The 18681-nt window shown below is 45.5% G+C and overlaps 2 protein-coding genes across 4 annotated transcripts; one reads left to right on the top strand and one right to left on the bottom strand.

Moving 5' to 3' along the window:
- Nucleotides 1–3783: 3783 nt before the first annotated feature.
- On the top strand, nucleotides 3784–6947 carry LOC136526938 (protein TIC 21, chloroplastic-like). The gene is made up of 4 exons (XM_066519508.1): nucleotides 3784–4149; nucleotides 5329–5586; nucleotides 5951–6154; nucleotides 6544–6947. The coding sequence occupies exons 1-4, from the start codon at nucleotides 3829–3831 to the stop codon at nucleotides 6709–6711; spliced, it is 951 nt and encodes a 316-aa protein (XP_066375605.1). The 5' UTR covers nucleotides 3784–3828; the 3' UTR covers nucleotides 6712–6947.
- A 103-nt stretch (nucleotides 6948–7050) lies between these two features.
- LOC136526937 (uncharacterized) lies at nucleotides 7051–16221 on the bottom strand. 3 transcript variants are annotated; one of them, XM_066519506.1, is made up of 9 exons: nucleotides 10962–16215; nucleotides 10200–10401; nucleotides 9953–10100; nucleotides 9445–9529; nucleotides 8949–9036; nucleotides 8586–8856; nucleotides 8472–8514; nucleotides 8281–8384; nucleotides 7051–7785 (listed from the first exon to the last, which is right to left on the bottom strand). In XM_066519506.1, the coding sequence occupies exons 1-9, from the start codon at nucleotides 15739–15741 to the stop codon at nucleotides 7372–7374; spliced, it is 6135 nt and encodes a 2044-aa protein (XP_066375603.1). In that variant the 5' UTR covers nucleotides 15742–16215; the 3' UTR covers nucleotides 7051–7371. The 3 variants fall into 3 exon arrangements, with proteins under 3 accessions (XP_066375603.1, XP_066375602.1, XP_066375604.1); XM_066519505.1 differs by having other exon boundaries at nucleotides 9433–9529; nucleotides 10962–16214; XM_066519507.1 differs by lacking the exons at nucleotides 7051–7785; nucleotides 8281–8384; nucleotides 8472–8514; nucleotides 8586–8856; nucleotides 8949–9036 and having other exon boundaries at nucleotides 9463–9598; nucleotides 10962–16221.
- Nucleotides 16222–18681: the final 2460 nt, after the last annotated feature.

The raw sequence follows: 18681 nt of genomic DNA, 5'->3' as shown, positions 1-18681 counted from the left end.
AACTTTAGCCATTTCAAACAAATAATAAATCAAGCAAAAAAATAGAAACGCTTCACGGCCGCATTAGGCCCAGCCAGACAAGACCGGCTAGCCCAACGTGAAACCCAGGCCGTGGTGGCCCAAGGCCGGCCCAGGCGGTGCAGCACCAACTGGCCCAGCGACCAGCGCAAACGGTGGCCCAGTGGCTCCCACGGCCCGCGCGGAATGAACACGCGCGAAGTAGGCCAGACCAACGAGCGGAGAGCCCATGTGAGCGTCGGTGATTTTTTTGCAGAAAAGTCCCCGTACTATGCGGTTATTACACGATGACTCCACGCACTGTTATACAAGAGACCCGTTTTTCATTGTGCACCCTCCTGATCCTCACCTTCTCACAAGGTCGGCCCTCGACGCTCTGCGTGTGGCTGTGTGGCTCCGGCCGGCACAGCGCACCCACACCGGAAAGCCGAGCAAAGCATCGACTTCCCAAACAGGCCGACAAGCGCCGCGGGGCCAAGATGAGCCCCAAGACGGCGACTAGGAGCTAAATCAACAGTCCCGGCGCCCTATCTGCGCTGCTGGGCCATCTGCCACGGTGGCATGAGCACGTAGGCATCCTAGGCTGCTAACGCAGGGATAGAGGCGGTGGGAAAGCAGAAGGGACTCACCGCGGTCGACACAGAGAAGACGGTTGAAGGGAAGGACCTACGAGCGGGCCCGGCCACATGTGAGCGACCGGAGAAGCGACGCTCCATGGCGGACATGGCCGTGCCACCACGTCGCCGGCGAGAAACCTGGCAGAAAAGGGTGAGCACTCGATAGAGGGGGTCAAATTATGACTACCGGTGCCATCAATCAAACCATTACCGACGGTTAAGACCTTGCCCCCAACCGTGCTCTGTTCCAGCGGCAAGCTGACTGGCGGCGACGGCGACGCTACGTGCACGCTCTCTGGTGGGCGATTTCCATAGCAGTTGACTGTAGTGGCAAGCTAGGGACCTTGGGCACTAGTGAGTGCAAGGAATTAGAGGGAGGCGCTTCGCGCACAATGAATTTGGAGGAGAGGGAGGGGCAGTCATGGTGGCTAGTGACGACGAAACGATTTAAAAACTCTGAGCAGAGCGGGTTGGCGAGCGAGTGATCAGGGTGTGGGGGTAGGGCTCACGTGGCACAACGTGGCCGACAAGGCGTGTCAGTTAGCACGGATAGCACCAAAAGCTGTGCATGCGCACGGTCAAATGCAACAGCGTCGCAGCAGGCAATGCGACGACGTCGAGAACAGGGCAAGGTAGGCGGTTCATGTAGCAAGGACGAGCTCTATAGTGGATGAGGTGACAAGAGGGCAAGGGCACAGACCTATGCCGATGCGAGTGAGCAGCACCCCGGTCGGCTACCGCTCGCGCATAGCAGGGAGCGGTCGCGACACTGACAGGCCCGGTGTGCAGTTGACGGCCACCAGGCTAGCTAGCGGGGCAGCGCACGGCAAGAGGGCAACCGAGTGACCGGGGACGGCAGTGCGGCGATGGCGCTAGGCACGGCCAGACGCTCAGTCGATGGCCAGGCCATGGCGTGGCCAGACACGGTAGAACGCGCTGAAACACGTGGTGACCACGGCCAAAGGCCAATTGGCCAAAACCAGTGTCGTGCACGCTTTTTAAAGTGATGCCAAAGCTGCCCAACAGTGCAGTTCAAGTCCGACCAACCTCACTAATCCAAAGTCCATGGCACCAGCTAGCTAGGGAAGCACTCGACGCGACCAGAGAGCAAATAGGAAAAAAGATACGAGAAGGCCAAAATGAGTTCGTCGAGCAGTGCGCCGGTTCACGAACAGAACATCGAACGTGGTTCAATGCGTGTTCTAAAGAGCTTCGAGCAAATCTTGGAATAACCCCGCCACGTCAGACCATTCTACGAACCACTCCACGCCAAAGTACTCACCAGGATGCAACTAGCAATACAAAAATATCAAGTTAGTGTTTAAGAAATTTAGCTAGAATTTAATGCTAACACGTCATTGTCTAACGTTTCCGACTTAGAAAATTATAATTTCTAGTCTTGAACTACATTCAAGAACTACTCGACTAGTTAGTTCAATATAACTTGCCACGAGTGATACTTTTAAATATAAGTCAAATTTTTAAAATCCGAGAAAATCGTTTCAGAATTTTTTCTTAGACCTAAAACGTGGTGCTAAATAAGCTCGTAATACCAGGGGTGTTACAACAGCAACCCAGCAACCCGAGACCTCCTAGTTCTTATCGAAATGTCCGTGACCTCCATGGAGTATCCACCAACCTAAACAAAGACCTACTCAGAGGCAACCCACCTCGGTACCCAGCATAGCGGAGTGTCCGTCAGCTAAGACGGAGTGTCTACCAAACGTCAGAGAGTGTGAAGCTTGTTTAGCAAGTTTACCCAAGAGGCCACCCATACTAGTTTATATCCTTTACCAAATAGTATACAGTGGAGCCACAGTTAGATGTCTCTTCTCAGGTTCCCAATGTTGACCCATTCACTCATATCCTTTCTCATTATCTAGATCGTTGATGTATCTCCTCAGGCGTGTCTCCCTTATTCTTTCAGGAATGTCTCGAGTAAGGATCGTGTAATTGTACAAGTCATCATCGTCAGCTACGAGAGTTAGGACGGCAATAAATTAGGCAGGCACCCCACTACTATGAACCCTATTTTAGATACTTACTACTTATCTCATTATGAGTATGCATTTCTTTTGAATATGATTAATAACTTAATAATGTGGCACTACATTAGAACTACTCATTAATCTATTAGAAGCCTTTCATCTAAACAATGGAATAGAAATGCTTAATTGCTTATTGTTTAGTTACTTAGCTATGGTAGAAGTCGAGAGTATGAGAAGGGAACTCATCCTCGCGCGTATAGGATACTATACCTGGATAATTAATCATTAAAATTGATGGGAATGGGAATACAACGTGACTCGCTTTATTAATCTGGCTAAGGAATAATATCACTAAAAGCTATGAACTTGGACAACACTTTGGTAACAATGCTCATGCGGGGGGTAGGCTGTTGTGAGTGTGGGATCTCAAGCGACGTAGCTCGTGGAGCAGTTAAGGACCGTTTATTGGGATATGTGAGTCCGAATAACCACCCGTACAGACCACAAGTAGCAAATGGGGGCGACAAGCCAAGTAACTAATCATGACCGGTTTATCCGTGAAACTGGCAAGGGGTGGCGTCGGTCGGGAATGTCCGAGACATTGACCGGGCACTAGTTGAACCTTTAGTCTGACATTCGGGCCAGATTAGGAAAAAGGTTGGAAACGTGAGACAACCCTTACCTCTGGTGCACAGGATATGGAGGTTAGTCCCGTTCTCCGTGTGGGTACACTTGTACCCTCTGCGCAGAGTTTGAAAGCCTGAAGTCCTTCGGGGCGGAACCCTTGGTTGTTCCTAATTTCTATACCCATGGTAGCGTAATTGATGGAATATGAGCATCGTATCTTAAATGTGATATATAACCACTCTTGTCTTAAGTATTGGAGCATAGCATAACATACTCTTAATAAACGCCCTGCGCTTTTCTGCTGTGGGCGGACTTGTTCTAACGGAGGAGACGGGGATTTAACGTCCATACGCATTCCTGTACCTGACAGTGGGCCAATGTGGAAGCGTAGGAAATTGTATGGATGAGGAGGAGATAAAATTATAATGGCAGTTCTTTGAATCAGTGAATTGCAAACTTTTAAAATTGTAATGGTTTAGATAAAAAAAACTTTTTATAAAGCCACTCCCCAAGCAAAGAATGAGTGGGAAACCCCCGTGACCGGCAACCGCCCGAACGCCACACAACACAAATCGCAAATGCAGTCGCTCCACGTCTCCCCGGCGCCGCCAAGGCCGCCCCTCCCGACGCTGAGGCGGCGACCGGTGTCCTCTGCCGTGGCTTCGGCGCCGGCGCCGGCGCCCCACTTATCCGCTCCCAGTCGTGCGGCTGCTGTCGGTGGTACCTCATTCTATGCCACCGGCCGAATCCCTTCGCCGCGCCACCTCACCGCCGCGGCTGCAGGGGCTGGGGCGCCGGCATCCAGTCCTCCTGACCTCAGCCCTCTCTCTGCGGAAGCTGAGTCTGACCCCGGCCCTCTCTCCGCGGAGGACGTGGCCGAACGCGCCAAGCTGGCTCAGGTGCCTTTCACCCGCCCACTCCGTTGATGTGTTTCAGTAGCCGTACCGCCAGGATTTCTAGTGTCCGGATAAGGACAGTTAGAGTAGTCAGGTGTCCTGGAGGTTGGGGTTCTTGCAACCACGTGCTCGTTGTTTCTGGTTGCTGCAACAATTGAGCAATGAGGTTCTGATATTTTGACTATTTGAGAGAGCTAGTAGAGTACATCAGCGAATGCACAAGGAAAGAAAATATAAGCAATGCCGTGGTAGTTTCTTCTTCTGCTACTGCTCTGCTTTGGTCTTTGGAGGAAGCTAGAAGCAACCAAATGCCTTCTGCAGGCTGGTGTGATGGAATGAAGTGGCACCTTAGAATTCGATCATCAATATTAAAGAATAAAGACTTGTAGTCCAACTTTGTTGATACATTGCCTTGTAGTCCATTTATCGGAAGAGGTGTGATATCGTTTGGTTTTACCATATTCAGATATCACATTTAGTTCTACCAAAATCTCATGTAAACTGTGGTATCTTTAGTTCATGATTTCTGAAGTTGTGTTACTGTAATATTTTCCATATCCATGTGTTAGCTATGAGGTGCTATCTTCTGTTACTCAGACTGTTAGCGTATAGTAACTTTTGGTTAAATTGTCAGACTCCAAGAGAGCTGTTTCCTAATAAATTTGGACATGGTGATCTTTCTAGATTGTTAGGCACCCCAGCTATTTTTCTCCATCACATAGTTACTGGGATCTACCAACACTCATGTGTTAACTATGAGGTACTATCTTCTGTTACTCGACTGTTAGCATATACAGTAACCTGGTTAAATTGTCAGACTTTAAGAGAGTTGTTTCCTAAATAACTTTAACATGGTGGTATTTCTAGATTGTCAGGCACCTAAGCTATTTCTCTCCATTATATAGTCACTGGGATCTACCAACACTAATGCTCCCAAAATACATTACTATGCCTACCCCAACTTGTTTGGGACTTAAAGGCTTTGTTGTTGTTGTTGTATATAGTCACTGGGATCTACCAACACTAATGCTCCCAAAATACATTACTATGCATACTATGATTCCAGCACTCATGCTCCCAACATACATTTACTATGCATACTATGATTATCTTTTTTTTGCGAAAGAATGCATACTATGATTCTCAAGTATTAGCCAATCAGTATTTACCTTTCTTTTGCAGGTTAGCAAAAAACTAGAGAAAACAGCACAGCATTTTAAGAATTTGGGTACCCTGGGGTTTTGGTCTCAGTTAGTGTGTACATTTGTTTCGGCTGGGATTCTGTCATTCTCTGCGGTTGCTACAGGGAATGTAACATCTCCCTTCACATTCTGTGCAACTGCAGTTGGCATCGTCATGGCCTTCATCTCAGTCTTCCAGTCATATGGTTATATCCGCCTTTCTGAAAGGCTTAAAAGAACAGCGAATGAACCTTCTAAGGTACTTCCATCGCCTAAAATAGTTGTAAAGCTGCAGCATTATTTTATTTTCTCCGTGGAACAAAATATTTCTGCTGTACACCACTGAACCTATGATATTCGCACCATCTTCCACCTGTCGACAGCTGCTTCATGTCCTTATCTGGATCATGCACCCATCAGCACATTATTTGTATCTATTTGACGTATTTCGCTAAATCTTCTGGAAGTAAAGTGGCTGGAATATATTTCTGATTCAAGCTAAATAAAAATAGGAACCAAACTCCTACGGACAATTCTGTTATCTTACTTTTGTGTGGTGCTCTTGCTAAAATGCTGTAGACATACTTCCGAGCCAAAACTAAAACCGTTTTCTCCTTTTTCAGGCTCCTCCACGTGCGGATGTGGTTAAGAATCTGAGAAACAGTATCGTGCTTAATGTTGTTGGAATGGCTGCTGCAGTTCTTGGCCTGCAGGCAACTGTAGGTGCTTTGGTAGGCAAAGCACTCACTACCTCAGCAGTGCCCTACTACCAGGGAATATCTCCTGGACAGAGTCCCGTTCTTGCTTTAGATATCTTTCTTGTTCAGGTATGCCACTGTTTATTTTTGTTTTCATGTGTGTTTAGTTTACAGTAAGAATAGCTTGTCGGCGTTTCATGCTTTCTTTCTAATGGTAAAGTTTGTTTTGTGTAGTCTGGCATAGATTATCTTCACACAAATATTGGAACATGGGTCCACAACTGAAAACCAATATTATTTCCAATAGCTAGTGTCTAATTCTCATCATAACTAAAGCTCTAGACCTCCATTAATTTTTAAAATTCAATTTATGTTAGTCCAATTGGTATTACTATGTTTGTTTGGCATTGTGGCAGTCCATTTCTATTATTTATTCAATGTAACTGGTATTTTCGCTACGTTATTACTGATACAAGAGCACTCATCGTTTTCTTGCCTTTTGTTTCTATCATCTACAGGCTTCAGCCAACACGATCCTTTCACATTTCCTTGGGATATCCAGCTCAATGGAGCTACTGCGGTCTGTAACATTGACCCAAACAGAAGCTGCCCCAGTGCCAAAACCGGCATTGCGGTCTGTAACATTGTCTAAAACAGAAGCTGCCCCAGTGCCAAAACCGGCATGAGCGTGCCCGCAAAATCCTCCTGACCTGAAGAGTATATCACCAGTTTTATTGTTTTTTTTTTATTGTAGTCCAATACGGATCAATTGTATCCATAGATCTCCGCTCGTTTTGAACCATATGAGCTTAAATCGATCGAAGAGCCTAGTCTGTAAGTTTGAATGACAGCTTCCAAACATACGAAGCTGCCTCACAGAATACCACATTGCTGTCAGGTTGGAAACCTGGTTCCAGCTCCAGATTATGTTTTTTTTTACCGCCAGGGAGCAAGTTTCTTTGTATGCACATCATCAAAATGTGTCTAAAGGCAGAATTTATAACCAAAAGATGTGCAGCGCAATATACACAAAACGAAACCTTTATTTCCTCTATGCTATTGTAATGCACTGTTTGTTACATTCAACTCTGGGTAATGTTCAAAAAACACAGGTTAACAGCCAGTAACCCTCATGGCCTCTATAACTGCCATATGGACCCTGTATATTTCCTAAGAGATGTACAAGATGAACAAAACCAAACCTTCAACCAAGTAAAAACTGACGGCCCGTCAGAACCAGTCTTCAAGAATTAGAAACTCGAGTCAGCGCCTATGCCTCGTCATACATAGCATAACATATCTCCCTGACCCAGTAACACTGCAGCTGTATCCAACAAAAGAACTCATCAACCTCTTGCCGTTCTCATGATCCGAAGTGGCTTGATTATCGCGTCAAGATTGTCAGCCTGCATCTCGAGATTCCCTGAGTCCAATTCCATCGGCTGTATGTCATCCGAAGCGTCTGCATCTTCAGGGACTTCAATATCGGCACCAAGTTCAATGAAGTCAGCAAAGTCCTCACCAGAGATTTGCTCTGGTTTCTGTCTCTCTTCTTCCTCCAAAGAAACTATCCTTGCTCCACTGCCATGGCCAATGCTTGTCTCAAAATACCGACCCCAACTGTTGTTTTGGACGGTGTCTACTTTGCTTCTCTTGGATTTGTTTTTCTTCTTGGGGTGATGAAGCTTGCATCTTGATTCTTGTGGGCACTCTCCTGTCGCCTCAAAGATGGGGCATACATAGCTGTGCTTTTTACGACACTGCTCGTAACAGAGATTGTTTCAAGTCCATGAAAAGATTAGTGATCTTGATTCAGAACCATAAAGGTTCATCTAAGGCCCCAGAAGTTTAAAAGATGAACGAGCTCTGTTTTAAAGCAGAGACGTGTTTTTACTTAAAGCAGAGACAGCATGCTTTTCCAGCATAGGTTTCCCCCAAAAGGAGGCAACCTTTCTGATCTATTTATCTATGAAGAATCAACACTCAACTGAATTAGATTATCCAAAATTAAGGAACTAAAAGGTGGATATTTTGACACTATGTCCTATAAAACATTTCATGTTAGAACAAATATGCAAAGGAAGGACACCAACCTACATATATTAATTCTGATACGAAATATCGTTCACACTAACAATCCAGTGGAAGCAAGCTTTATGCTACCTCCATAGGAAATCATGTGCCTACCTACCCTCCAATGCAAGGCGCGGAACAAAAATTTAAGATCAATATAATTCTAGTGATATCATAAATACCTCATCACCATCAGCACAATATCCCTTCAAAAAATCTTCGCAAACAGGGGCGTTCGAGTTCACTTTCACATGCCTATAGGGACAGGCTGTGTTGGTACAGAGCCCTGCTAGCGATGCCAAACATACATGTAAGCAGGCAATCAATTGCAAAGGATAGTAAACAACGGTACAATGACACTGAAATGAATCACCTTGAAGAAAGTAAGAACAATCTGGCATTCTTTCTGGCAGGACCTGCAGGACAGATACTCATGATGGAAAAGAATGAAGCCATGATCACTAGTAGAATCAAGAAGAAATCTTACCTTGTGAGTTAGTTTGCAACTAGTACTAGAACACAAGCCTTTAAGAAATTTAGTACAGATAGCCACTTTAGCTCGGTCATGAATATAGGGACACTTGCCACCAGATTTTTTACACTCGCCGAAGCGAGTGAAGAATTGACAATATTGCTGCTTCTTTGCCAACCGTCTTCTAACAGTGTGCAAACTCCATCGAACTTTCTCACTTGCTAGCATGCGGATTACTTTCTTCGGATTTCTGACCAGTTGGTTACCTTTGTTAACACGCACGTATCTGCTCATAGAAAGACAAGTAGAGAAAGAGATGTCATGATTCTGTCTGTTATTCCTAATACAAGATACAATGCAACATGGTGCGAAGCATACTCATTGCAAGTTGACGACACCCTTGAATCTGAAGATGCTCTGCTGCTATTTGTTAATTGATTGGCAGCAACTGATGCAGAGTATCGATCTGAAAACAAAATGGGAATCATGAACCATAAGTCAAAACAACACAAATCTAGTGAGAAATGGAAAAATCAGATATGATAATTAGGAGACTAGGTACTGATAGTTCTAAGAAAGTTAGTCCAAACCAAAATGTTCCAACATGGCAAGGTACATAATCATGAATAATTACTAATTATTCAACCATGAATCTTAAACTGGACTACAAAGAGTAGAACATGTTAGACTTAGACAACACAAATTGAAAATCAATCTGGTGCATCAGTAACTCATTAAATTTTAAGGTGAGGAAGCATGAAAGATTGAAAGTCATATGAAAAACAGAACAATTGCATTGCACGGAATTATACAGTTATGTATCATGCATATAATATTTTAGCTTATGGCCATCGAAAGATACCTAATGCATTACCATTCCTTCCCTTGTTACGGAGAGACTGTCGTTTTCTCTTTTCTCTTTTCTTTCTTTCAACTTCAGCAACTGCCTGTGTAGCTTCCTGCAATCCAGATTTCAGATTGCGCATGTTTGATCAAGCAAAAATTGTGCAAGGCAGCAGCTCTATAAACTTAACAAAATAATGTTCTTGGTGTTGAAAAACATAGAAACTATGCAAGTTACTAATTCTGAAATAACATTTAACAAATGAAACTAGGAAACAAGATAGTCTAGTATATGTTCTCATGACCCTACTAACAGTCTAACAAGTGTTAACTCTCAAAACAGGGATTCATTAAGAATAATATTTATATTTGAGCTTCAAGAGCTAAAAGAAGATACAGTTATATTTAAATCTATCCTCACATGTTTCCATTGAATTCCACATCTGAATATAATGCAGTGGTGGTTAGAACACTAAACTAAATTCACATGGATTACTCAATGAGTGATCAGGGAGATTATGCATCTCTGAATTCAATACCTCATTAACCTTTTGAGAATGTTTCTCAAGGGACCTTGACCATTTCAAACTTGACCCGCCTATACTTAACACTCCAGATTTCCGAAGGGAGAATCCATCAGTAGAGACGGTGTAAATAGTACTTCTCTTCTTTGTTTGCAATAATTTTCTGACAAATGATAGAGGATCATGACTTGCTATTAACAAATTGAATGGAATGAATCAATACAGAATAAGGGAAAATTAAGGCCATTCTGGTATTGGTTACCTCATTATCCCTATAGAGCTTGTATTCAACAACGAAGAGTAACTGCCTCTGAAGTTCTGGCAGAATATTTTTCTTTTCCATGGAAGTATACGAGGGAAGACCTTCATATGACTAGCTCCCACAAAAGATTTCTTTCGAGGATTTTGTCCACTAAGTGTCCAGACATGAGAGAAACTTCTGACAGTATTTGTTGTATGAAGAGCTGCATTTAGAAAATTTACACAAATGCTTCATTGTCCAAGTACATGCCCTCAGAAAGCATAGGTCAAGAGGGAAAAGAAAGAAAAGGCTGGCAGCAATGTAGTTTAGAACAAAGATGCTGTCTACACAAAGGTTTGACAAGTAGTGACCAAATCTTGTAGGAAAAACAGTGTGAAGTCATCAACTCATCATAGAAAAAGCAGGAGAAAGGTGTTCATGTCTCGATCTTCAAAAGGTGAAAGAGTGGGATACCAAGAGGAAAGGTCATCTATAGGACTATAACCAGGTCTGCATAGTTTGGCAATAATATCATTCATATTTAGTTATGGTTCTCAATTTTTCAATTTAGCTAATGTTCCTTACACTGAAGAACATAACTGAAATAAAAAAGACAGACATGCAAAACTACTTGCTCGATAGACGTGAAATACATTATATGTCATTTCCAAACAAGTTCCAGCATACTAGAGAATGCTGACATGTTAATTAAATAACAACTTGGTTAAAGGTACAAGGAACAGCCGAACAAGTATGAACAAGTATTTTTATATAGCATGTTACCTTTGTGCGGCCTGTCCTTTGCCACAGTGATATTGTTGTTGGAAGATGCAGACATTAGAACTTTACTCTCACCTGACTTTATATTCTCAGCCTGAGATGTATCTTTTGAACTCGGAGCATCAGAAGTAGAGGGACCCAAAATAATCTGATTTTTCCTTTTCTTGAAATAGAGATCAGATGTTGCGGATGGCTGCAGTAACATAATCTTATCCAAGGAAATGTTACTCGACTCACCAAGATGTTGCCCCTGTGCAGCAACAAGTTGATTTAACTTTGGTCTAACATAAATTGCTTTACCAGCATCAAGGGCTTCAGACTTGTGCGAACTAATAATGCTTGGATTGTCAGCACCTGAGTTAACCTGCCCACTGGAATCTTCCTTTTCAGTTTCAAGGACCTGTTGCTGCAATTTTTTAGACAATGGCTCCAAAACATTCACAGCACAACTGATGGATTTGGTGTGAAGTGGCAAAGGTGGGGTCTTGGGTCTTTCAACTGAAATATGAGAATGTGCTACGTCTTTTGAATCGACTTTCCTGACAAAGTTCATGCTTCTCCTCATAACAGGCTTACTCAACTTATTTTGAGAATCTAGACTAGAAGAAGAATGAAGATGATTTCCAGTGGCTGGATTTCTAATGAGGGCATTACCCTTGCGGATATAAGAGTTTTCACTTTTGCTGTTCTTTTTTACTGGGAGTTTAGGGGGCAATCCTGAAGCCTGTGAAACATGCAATGCTGAATTAGAAGATGACACATTGTCACGACGCCATGTCCTGTTCCTTGCATTCTGGTTTAAGCGAGGGGGCTCTCGCAATGAATCGGGCAAAGCCACCTGTTTAGTAGGTACCTTCGATACTGTGGAGCTTGCAATATTAATTCGAGGGGGAGATTTTACTACAGAGTTGACTACTGAATCTGACAATGCCTTCTTGCTATCCTCCTTTGGTGCTGATACCTTGTCTGGGGAACTGATAGGAAGTAGAGAGGATTTGCATGATTGATGATCCTTTTTAGCTTCTGATACAATGGCTTCAATCCAGGAGGATATCGAATCAGGTGTTGTACTTGACACGCCCACAGGGTCCTCAGTACTTCCATGATAGGTGTCATCAGAATCAACAGATACCTGAGAAGAAGCTAACTCTTGACCTGGTGCATCAGCAGATTGTGAAGATAAGAGAATCGGTTTATTAAGGTTATCTATAGGTTTATCCACTGTGCGATAACTATTGTGATCTAAAACATCTACAGAATTAACAGAAGAACCTGGGAGAACAATCTCATCCTCAACATCCTTATTTCCCTCTTCGGTTGCCAAAAGGTCTGCTTGAGGCATACTGATATCACATAGTTTGAGGCTGTGATCCTGTCCAGACAAAATATCAATACTGCCACGCTGGTCAATATTTGGCACACTATCATGATCCTGACAGACAGAGGCACCTTCATCCACAATCTGCTCTAAACCTAACCTCTCATTACTACCAGCAGCATCATTATCCAAGCAGCTGACAGTAAGTGGTAAAGTCAACCAACTCTGACTGCCTGCATTCATAAAGTCATTGCCAGATTCACCTTTTCTTTTGACAATATTACCAAATTCCGTCATTGTCACATCAAATCCTTGGTTTACATCCACTAGGTTATGGTTTTCCTCAGGCTGTCCCTCACTCTCTGCACTACTGAAATAGATATTATTACCAAGGGTCAAAGCTGTACGAACAGAATGCTCACTGTTACCAGATACAGATGGTGAATCATGGGAATGTAAGGAGGATGGGTTGTGGTCAGGAGGCGGGTGGGGTCTATGAAGATGTGACAGTTCTGCTACTTGAGATGAAGTGCTCCTCCCTACACCATTATTCAGAATAACAGCACCAGAGGAATCCTTCATAGGATCATCATCCAATGATGGCAGAATTGTGCTCTCTGTATCTCTGGATGACTGCAGAGCATGGGTATCTGTATCCACTACTTCCAGGGGAAGATCCGGCTTACTTAAAGCAGCTTTCGCATCGTGGAAATCAACTTGCATGCTTCTATCCTCGGTTCCACCTGCTACAGCAAACTCTGGAGTGTACATGGAGTTATCTGTAGTTCCTTCATTCGTTCCATTTAAATCCATGGGGCTCTTGCACGCTACATTCTGAGCAAACTTACTACTAACAACTTCTATTGTGGCGCATTCTATTGTTTGAAAAGCACTTGAATCCATGGGCATTTGGCTCTCCTTCTGGATATTCTCACTAACATTATTTTGTAATGTACTCAAGGCTGGCACATTTTGGTGTGCAAAAGAAGTAGCTTCATTTGGTTCAATGGGCAATGTCCACTCTTTCTCCTGGGTAATCTCATTAACACTTTTTTCCATGGTATTAAGGGTTCCCGAAGATCCAAAAGATGCCACATCCTTTTCTCCTGGATTGTTCAGCAGATTGCCTTGTTCCTTACGTGCACCATGAGCAACAGCGGCTTCTGCTATCTTGGGATTTCCCTCAGGTTGGCCTACAGAAGCAGCACACACTTCACTTGCACCAATCAGAATCATACCCTCTTTTTCATGGTTATCCTTGCTCGGAGTCATGCTAACTTCATCATCTGTACTAGGACTTCTAAGGGGATCATTTAGAAGGAAAAGGCCTTCTTCCCTCCTGTCATCCTCACTTCCACTAACTTCTGTTGTACAATCCTTAGCTCCATTCACGTAAACAGCACTATTTCCACTCATGACCTCAGGAACTTTGTTGTCTTCCATGTTTTCCACTTCACAATCATGTGGTTCCACTGCATCAAGAATCCTTGGGCAATTACTTCCAACATTCACTGGACCTGAAACAGCCAGAATTTCACCCTCTTCTTCCTGTTGAGAATTATTGTTCTCACAATGAAGGGTAGCATTTTTAACACTTGAATTGATGAAACACCTATCATCTTCTTTTCGGGGATGTTCAACACCACTTGTATTAAATGTTTTGGAAGATTCAATGGCTGGAGATGCATTGCCATCAATTGAATTCACGAAGCTCTTATAATCTTCTTTTCCAGGATGTTTTCTCCGGCTAGCACTTGATGGGTCAAGAGTATCCGTAGATGCAATGGTTGAAGCAGCATTGCTCTTACTCAGATTCACCAAATCATTATTTTGTTCCTTCTGGACCTCCACGCTGTTAGCAACTCCAGCTGTATCACCAGTACTGACCAAATTGTGTGCAGAGATAGCATCCTTTTCAAAAGATGATGTTGTGATCTCACCCTCTTCTTTCTCAGAAGCATTTGCATTAGCTTCTTCTTTCTCAGAGGCATCCACATTAGCATCAATGCTGTCCTTTTCTGAGACGGTCAAACTACTAGTTTGTTTATCTTTGGCACCGATCTTCCTAACAATCTTCTTGATGACTATCTTTTTCACTTTCTTCACACCAGGACCAGGAAAGGCCGCCGATCTCACACCTGCACTCATGAAACCTGGTACACTATTACCAACCTTGTCAGGCTTCTTGGTAACCTTATTAACAGCTCTTTCTTTTTCCTTGGCTTCTGGTGAAGGCTTCACAATAACTGAGGACAGCACCTTCTCAGTTTTCTTTGCTGCATTCTTCTTCATTCCTGCACTATCATCACTACCCTTACAATCAGAACTCTTTGCCTTGCAATCCAAAGAAATTACGCTGGCCAATTCCTTTGACGCAGACCCAGAGTTTTTGGTCTTGCTCGGCGAAATATGCACCTCCTTTGGCACCTTGCGTGGAGAAGGTGGCGTATACAGTGAGGGATTCTCCTCAATACGATGCCACACAGACAATCTCGTAGGAGCCATCTTCTGTGGGGCTCGCCTCGGCGAGCCAGGCAGCATAGTCGACATGGACATCGGCATCTTCCTGTTTCCATTACTGTCGCTGTGCGCCACAAAGCCCTCGTGGCTGCCGTAACAAGAATAACTAGTTGCCCTATCTACAAAACTGTCATCTGGTGGGGGAGAATAACTAGGGTGCGGCTGTTGCCTCTGGCGGCGGGGTGGCGGGCCAGAGCTAGATGTGCTCTCCCGGTCACCCGAGTCATGCATGACGCAGTGGTACCTCTTCCGTGCACCGGGTGGCGACAGCGACACCCGGAGCTGACGGGCGGCGTAGCGCCGCTCCTCTTCAGCCTCCTCCCACGAGAGCTGCGGCTTCAGCTTGTGGGCAGCGTAGTGGCGCCCCTCCTCAATCTCCTCCCAGGAGAGCTGTGGCTGCTGGTGAAGGTGGTGCGGCAGCTGCTGGTGGTGATGGTGCTGCGGCTGCTGGTGGTGGTGATGGTGGTGGGGGTGGTGGCTGGGGATGCGGCGGATCTCGTCGGCGGGGCGGAAGTCGCCACCGCCGACGTGGCGCTGCTGGTGGTACGGCTGATGAGAAGGAGGAGGGTTGTGGTACGGCGGCGGGGAGTAGGTTTCCGGCGTGGGGCGGAGCGGGAGGGGGGCGTAGTGGGGGGCGTCGTGGCGGTGGTGCGGCGGGGGAGGTGGCGGCGGGGGCAGCGGCTGGGGCGGCGGCGGCGGCGGCGGCGGGGGCTGTTGGTGGACGCGCGGGAGGGGGTGGTGGTGGTGGTCGGGAGGGGGATACTGGATCGGGCGGGAGTCGTACTCGTAGTCATACCTGGACCGCGCGGGGGCAGCGCCGCCGCCGCCGCCGCCGGCGGCCAAGTAGTGGTGGTGGTGGCCGGGGTGCTGCTGGTCTAGGTAGTGGTTGCCGGGGTGCGCGGCGCGGCGGTGGTGCGGGTGGTCGAAGGGTGGGTGCGGATCCATGGCGATTGCCGCCCGACGAAGCGCCGGGAAGAGGAAGAGGAAGAGGAAGAGGAAGCGTCGCGTGGATTGGCTCGGGACTAGGTGGAATTGCGATTGCAATTCAGCGGCGCCGAGGCGGGCGGAGCGCTCTAGGGTTAGATTAGAGGAGGGGGGCGGCGCGAATCGCGTGCTGCGTGGGGACTGGGCGCGCGGCTGCTTCGCTTGCCTTGCCCAGCCGGCAACGGCAGCGTGCTTGATCGGGTCTGCGTCTGCCGGCTGCGGGCGGCCTGCGGAGAACCCGGGGGGGCTGGAGCTGGAACTGGAAGCCTGGATGGGAAGGGGATCTGTGGCGGCCTGGATTTTGCCGTCTCGGCTGCGAATTCTCTCGACAGCAATGACGTGCCGCCTTTTGGTGCGGTCTGATCGGGAAAGGAAAGCAGAGCACGATGCGATCTGACGTTTGGGTTAGGCCAGGAGGTGCAGCAGGCGCCGGCCGGCACGGGCACGAATGGGGTGGGTGGGGGCGCCTGTGAATCGTGGAGGACAACGTGGCCCGAGTAGACCAACTCTTTTCGTGGATCATGCCAACCGACCTTTGTTGGCCTTTCCGTCGGTTCGTCAAAATTTTGAAGCTGCGCACATCATCAGCATTATCAAAACTTTCAATTTCAACCATGAAAATGTTGGATTTAAAGAGTAGTTTATTGGAAATCTCCTAATAAGGGTTTATACTATTCACGAACGGTAAGTCATCTATACGCTTTTTACTCACAAACGACTCAACATATATATGTAGTGAGTTATCTATTTGAGTGCCTATAAATTATTTAATGCCTGCGTTTAGCTATGATCGATCAATATGACCATTGAGACCTAGTAGTAGAGGTTTAGGTCCGTTTGGATTTAAAATTTTCTAATGCCGTAGATAAATAATGCGACTTTATAAAATATTTGATCTTTGTCAAAGTTTACACAGGTAAAAGAGTTGTGTCACCCTACCAAGAGACAATCGCTGTGTCCTTTGCTCCACGTCACCGTCTAGGAGCTCTCTTCTTCTTTCCCTCCGAGTTCGCCGATGGCAAGGAGAGGGGACCCATCTCTCATTTACTACGGTTGTTTTATTTTTGTGGAGTCTTGTGATCATTTCAATAATTGCCACGACGATGTCATCGCTACAAGCAATCTATCTGTGGTCATTATTTGCTAGGAAGGTGTTGTTTGGCACTCCTAATGAGACCAGCTACTCTAGGTCATAGATCTCATCGTTGATGATTGCGAAGAGAAAATTAAAGATTAAATGTGATTAATCAACAACCTATGTTATACCCGATGATTCAACCGTCGATGTTCTTTCATCGATTCAAATGCGTTTTGGACTAGATTTGGTATATGTCATCGGGAGAAGATGAACTCTCACCTCAATTTGGAAGGATGCCTGAGGATAGTATCTTGGAAGAATATCCCTTTTTAGGGATTTCGTCCTACTTGTGATGGTATGTCCTACACTTGGCGAAGTATTCTCAAAGGAATGGAACCGTTGAAGAAGGGCATTATTTGGCGAGTGGGCAATGGAGAGAAAATTAGAATATGGGAGGACCCGTGGCTGTCGTGCGCGATTACACACAGGCCGATCACGCCGAGGAGCGAGGAGGGTCACTATCCTGCCCAGGGTGGCCGACTGATCGACCCTTCGACGGGTACATGGGATAAGAAGCTAGTGGAGAGTATTTTCTGGCAAGATGATGTACCCAATATATTGGCCATTCCCGTGCATATGGATATGGAGGACATTATCTCTTGGCATTTTGATTCAAAGGGCATTTTCTCGGTGAAGTCGGCGTGTAGAGTTCTTTGTGATGATAATTATCCGAGCAGCAGAACAGCTCCTGGTGAGTCAAGTTCAGGCGCAGGGGGGAATAGAGAGAAAATCTGGTCAATGATTTGGAATATGGAAGGACCTAACAGATTAAAGTATTTTATGTGGAGATTGGCACATAATTCTTTGGCTCTCTGCTCAAATCTCAGCGGAAGGGGTATGAAGATTGATCCAAGATGTCTCTTGTGCAATTATGCTTGGGAGGATGGGGGCCATCTTTTTTTTAGATGCAAACATGTGAAGGTTGTTTGGAGGTGTGCAGGACTAGTAGAGGACCTAAGAGTAGAACTGACCAATTGCCATGATGCAAAGGAGGTTGTCAGCACTATTTTATCCAAGGACGATGGGGTCTAGCTGAAGGCCAGCCTTCTGTTAAACAATGCTTGGCACGAAAGAAATTCCGTGAGGGAAGGGAATCAACGGCGATTATCAGAGGTGCTAGCAAGCTTAAGTGGGAAGCAAGCCACGGAGATCATGAACCTCAGTTCACCAGCTCCTGCAAGCTCGAGCGCCCATGGCCGATCAAGGACCTGGGAGCGTCCTTTTGCTGATACTCTGAAGATTAATGCGGATGGAGCGTTCAGAGAGAATGACAAGAATGGTGGATGGGGATATGTTATTCGTGATGATAATGGTGGCGTGCTTCAGTCAGCTTCAGGGCGGCTGCGTTTTGCACGTAGCCCTTTGCAGATGGAAGTCCTGGCGTGTTTGGAAGGGGTGAAAGCAGCTGTGTCTTTGGGCTTGCGTGATGTGTGCTTAGAAACCGATGCCAAGCAAGTGGTTTGGGCAGCGCAAGGTGATGAATTTAGATTGTCCCTGGTTGGCGGCTTGTGCATAACCTGAAGGAGATTATATTACAGTACTCTCTCCGTTCCTTAATATAAGCCATATAGATTTCTAATTTTTTTTTTCCAAAATATAGGTACGTATCAGTTCCCACGCCAATTAGTTTGGAAACTTTTCCACCGTACATAGTACATGCCCCAACCAATCTCTTAGATTTTGGAAGCAATCTGATTGGGAAAGAGAAGATGGCCTGATTTTTCTTTTTTTTCTCAGTCTCATATCCTTCCCTAAGCCGTGCG

Source organism: Miscanthus floridulus, chromosome 19 (assembly GCF_019320115.1).
Source record: "Miscanthus floridulus cultivar M001 chromosome 19, ASM1932011v1, whole genome shotgun sequence".
Classification (NCBI taxonomy): Eukaryota; Viridiplantae; Streptophyta; class Magnoliopsida; order Poales; family Poaceae; genus Miscanthus; species Miscanthus floridulus.
The sequence above is the reverse complement of the archived record's forward strand: the minus strand, read 5'-3'. Positions and strand labels throughout refer to the sequence as shown.

What these genes read in the sequence shown, in the direction of transcription:
- LOC136526937 (XM_066519505.1), bottom strand. Translation starts at nt 15,741, where the DNA reads ATGGATCCGCACCCACCCTTCGACCACCCGCACCACCGCCGCGCCGCG. An exon ending in AAAGGACAGGCCGCACAAAG is followed by an intron (nt 10,402 to 10,961) that starts GTAACATGCTAT and finishes TTCTAAATGCAG; the next exon opens with CTCTTCATACAACAAATACT. An exon ending in AAGGAATGGTAATGCATTAG is followed by an intron (nt 9,037 to 9,432) that starts GTATCTTTCGAT and finishes TTTTGTTTTCAG; the next exon opens with ATCGATACTCTGCATCAGTT.
- LOC136526938 (XM_066519508.1), top strand. Translation starts at nt 3,829, where the DNA reads ATGCAGTCGCTCCACGTCTCCCCGGCGCCGCCAAGGCCGCCCCTCCCG. An exon ending in AACGCGCCAAGCTGGCTCAG is followed by an intron (nt 4,150 to 5,328) that starts GTGCCTTTCACC and finishes TTTCTTTTGCAG; the next exon opens with GTTAGCAAAAAACTAGAGAA. An exon ending in CAGCGAATGAACCTTCTAAG is followed by an intron (nt 5,587 to 5,950) that starts GTACTTCCATCG and finishes CTCCTTTTTCAG; the next exon opens with GCTCCTCCACGTGCGGATGT.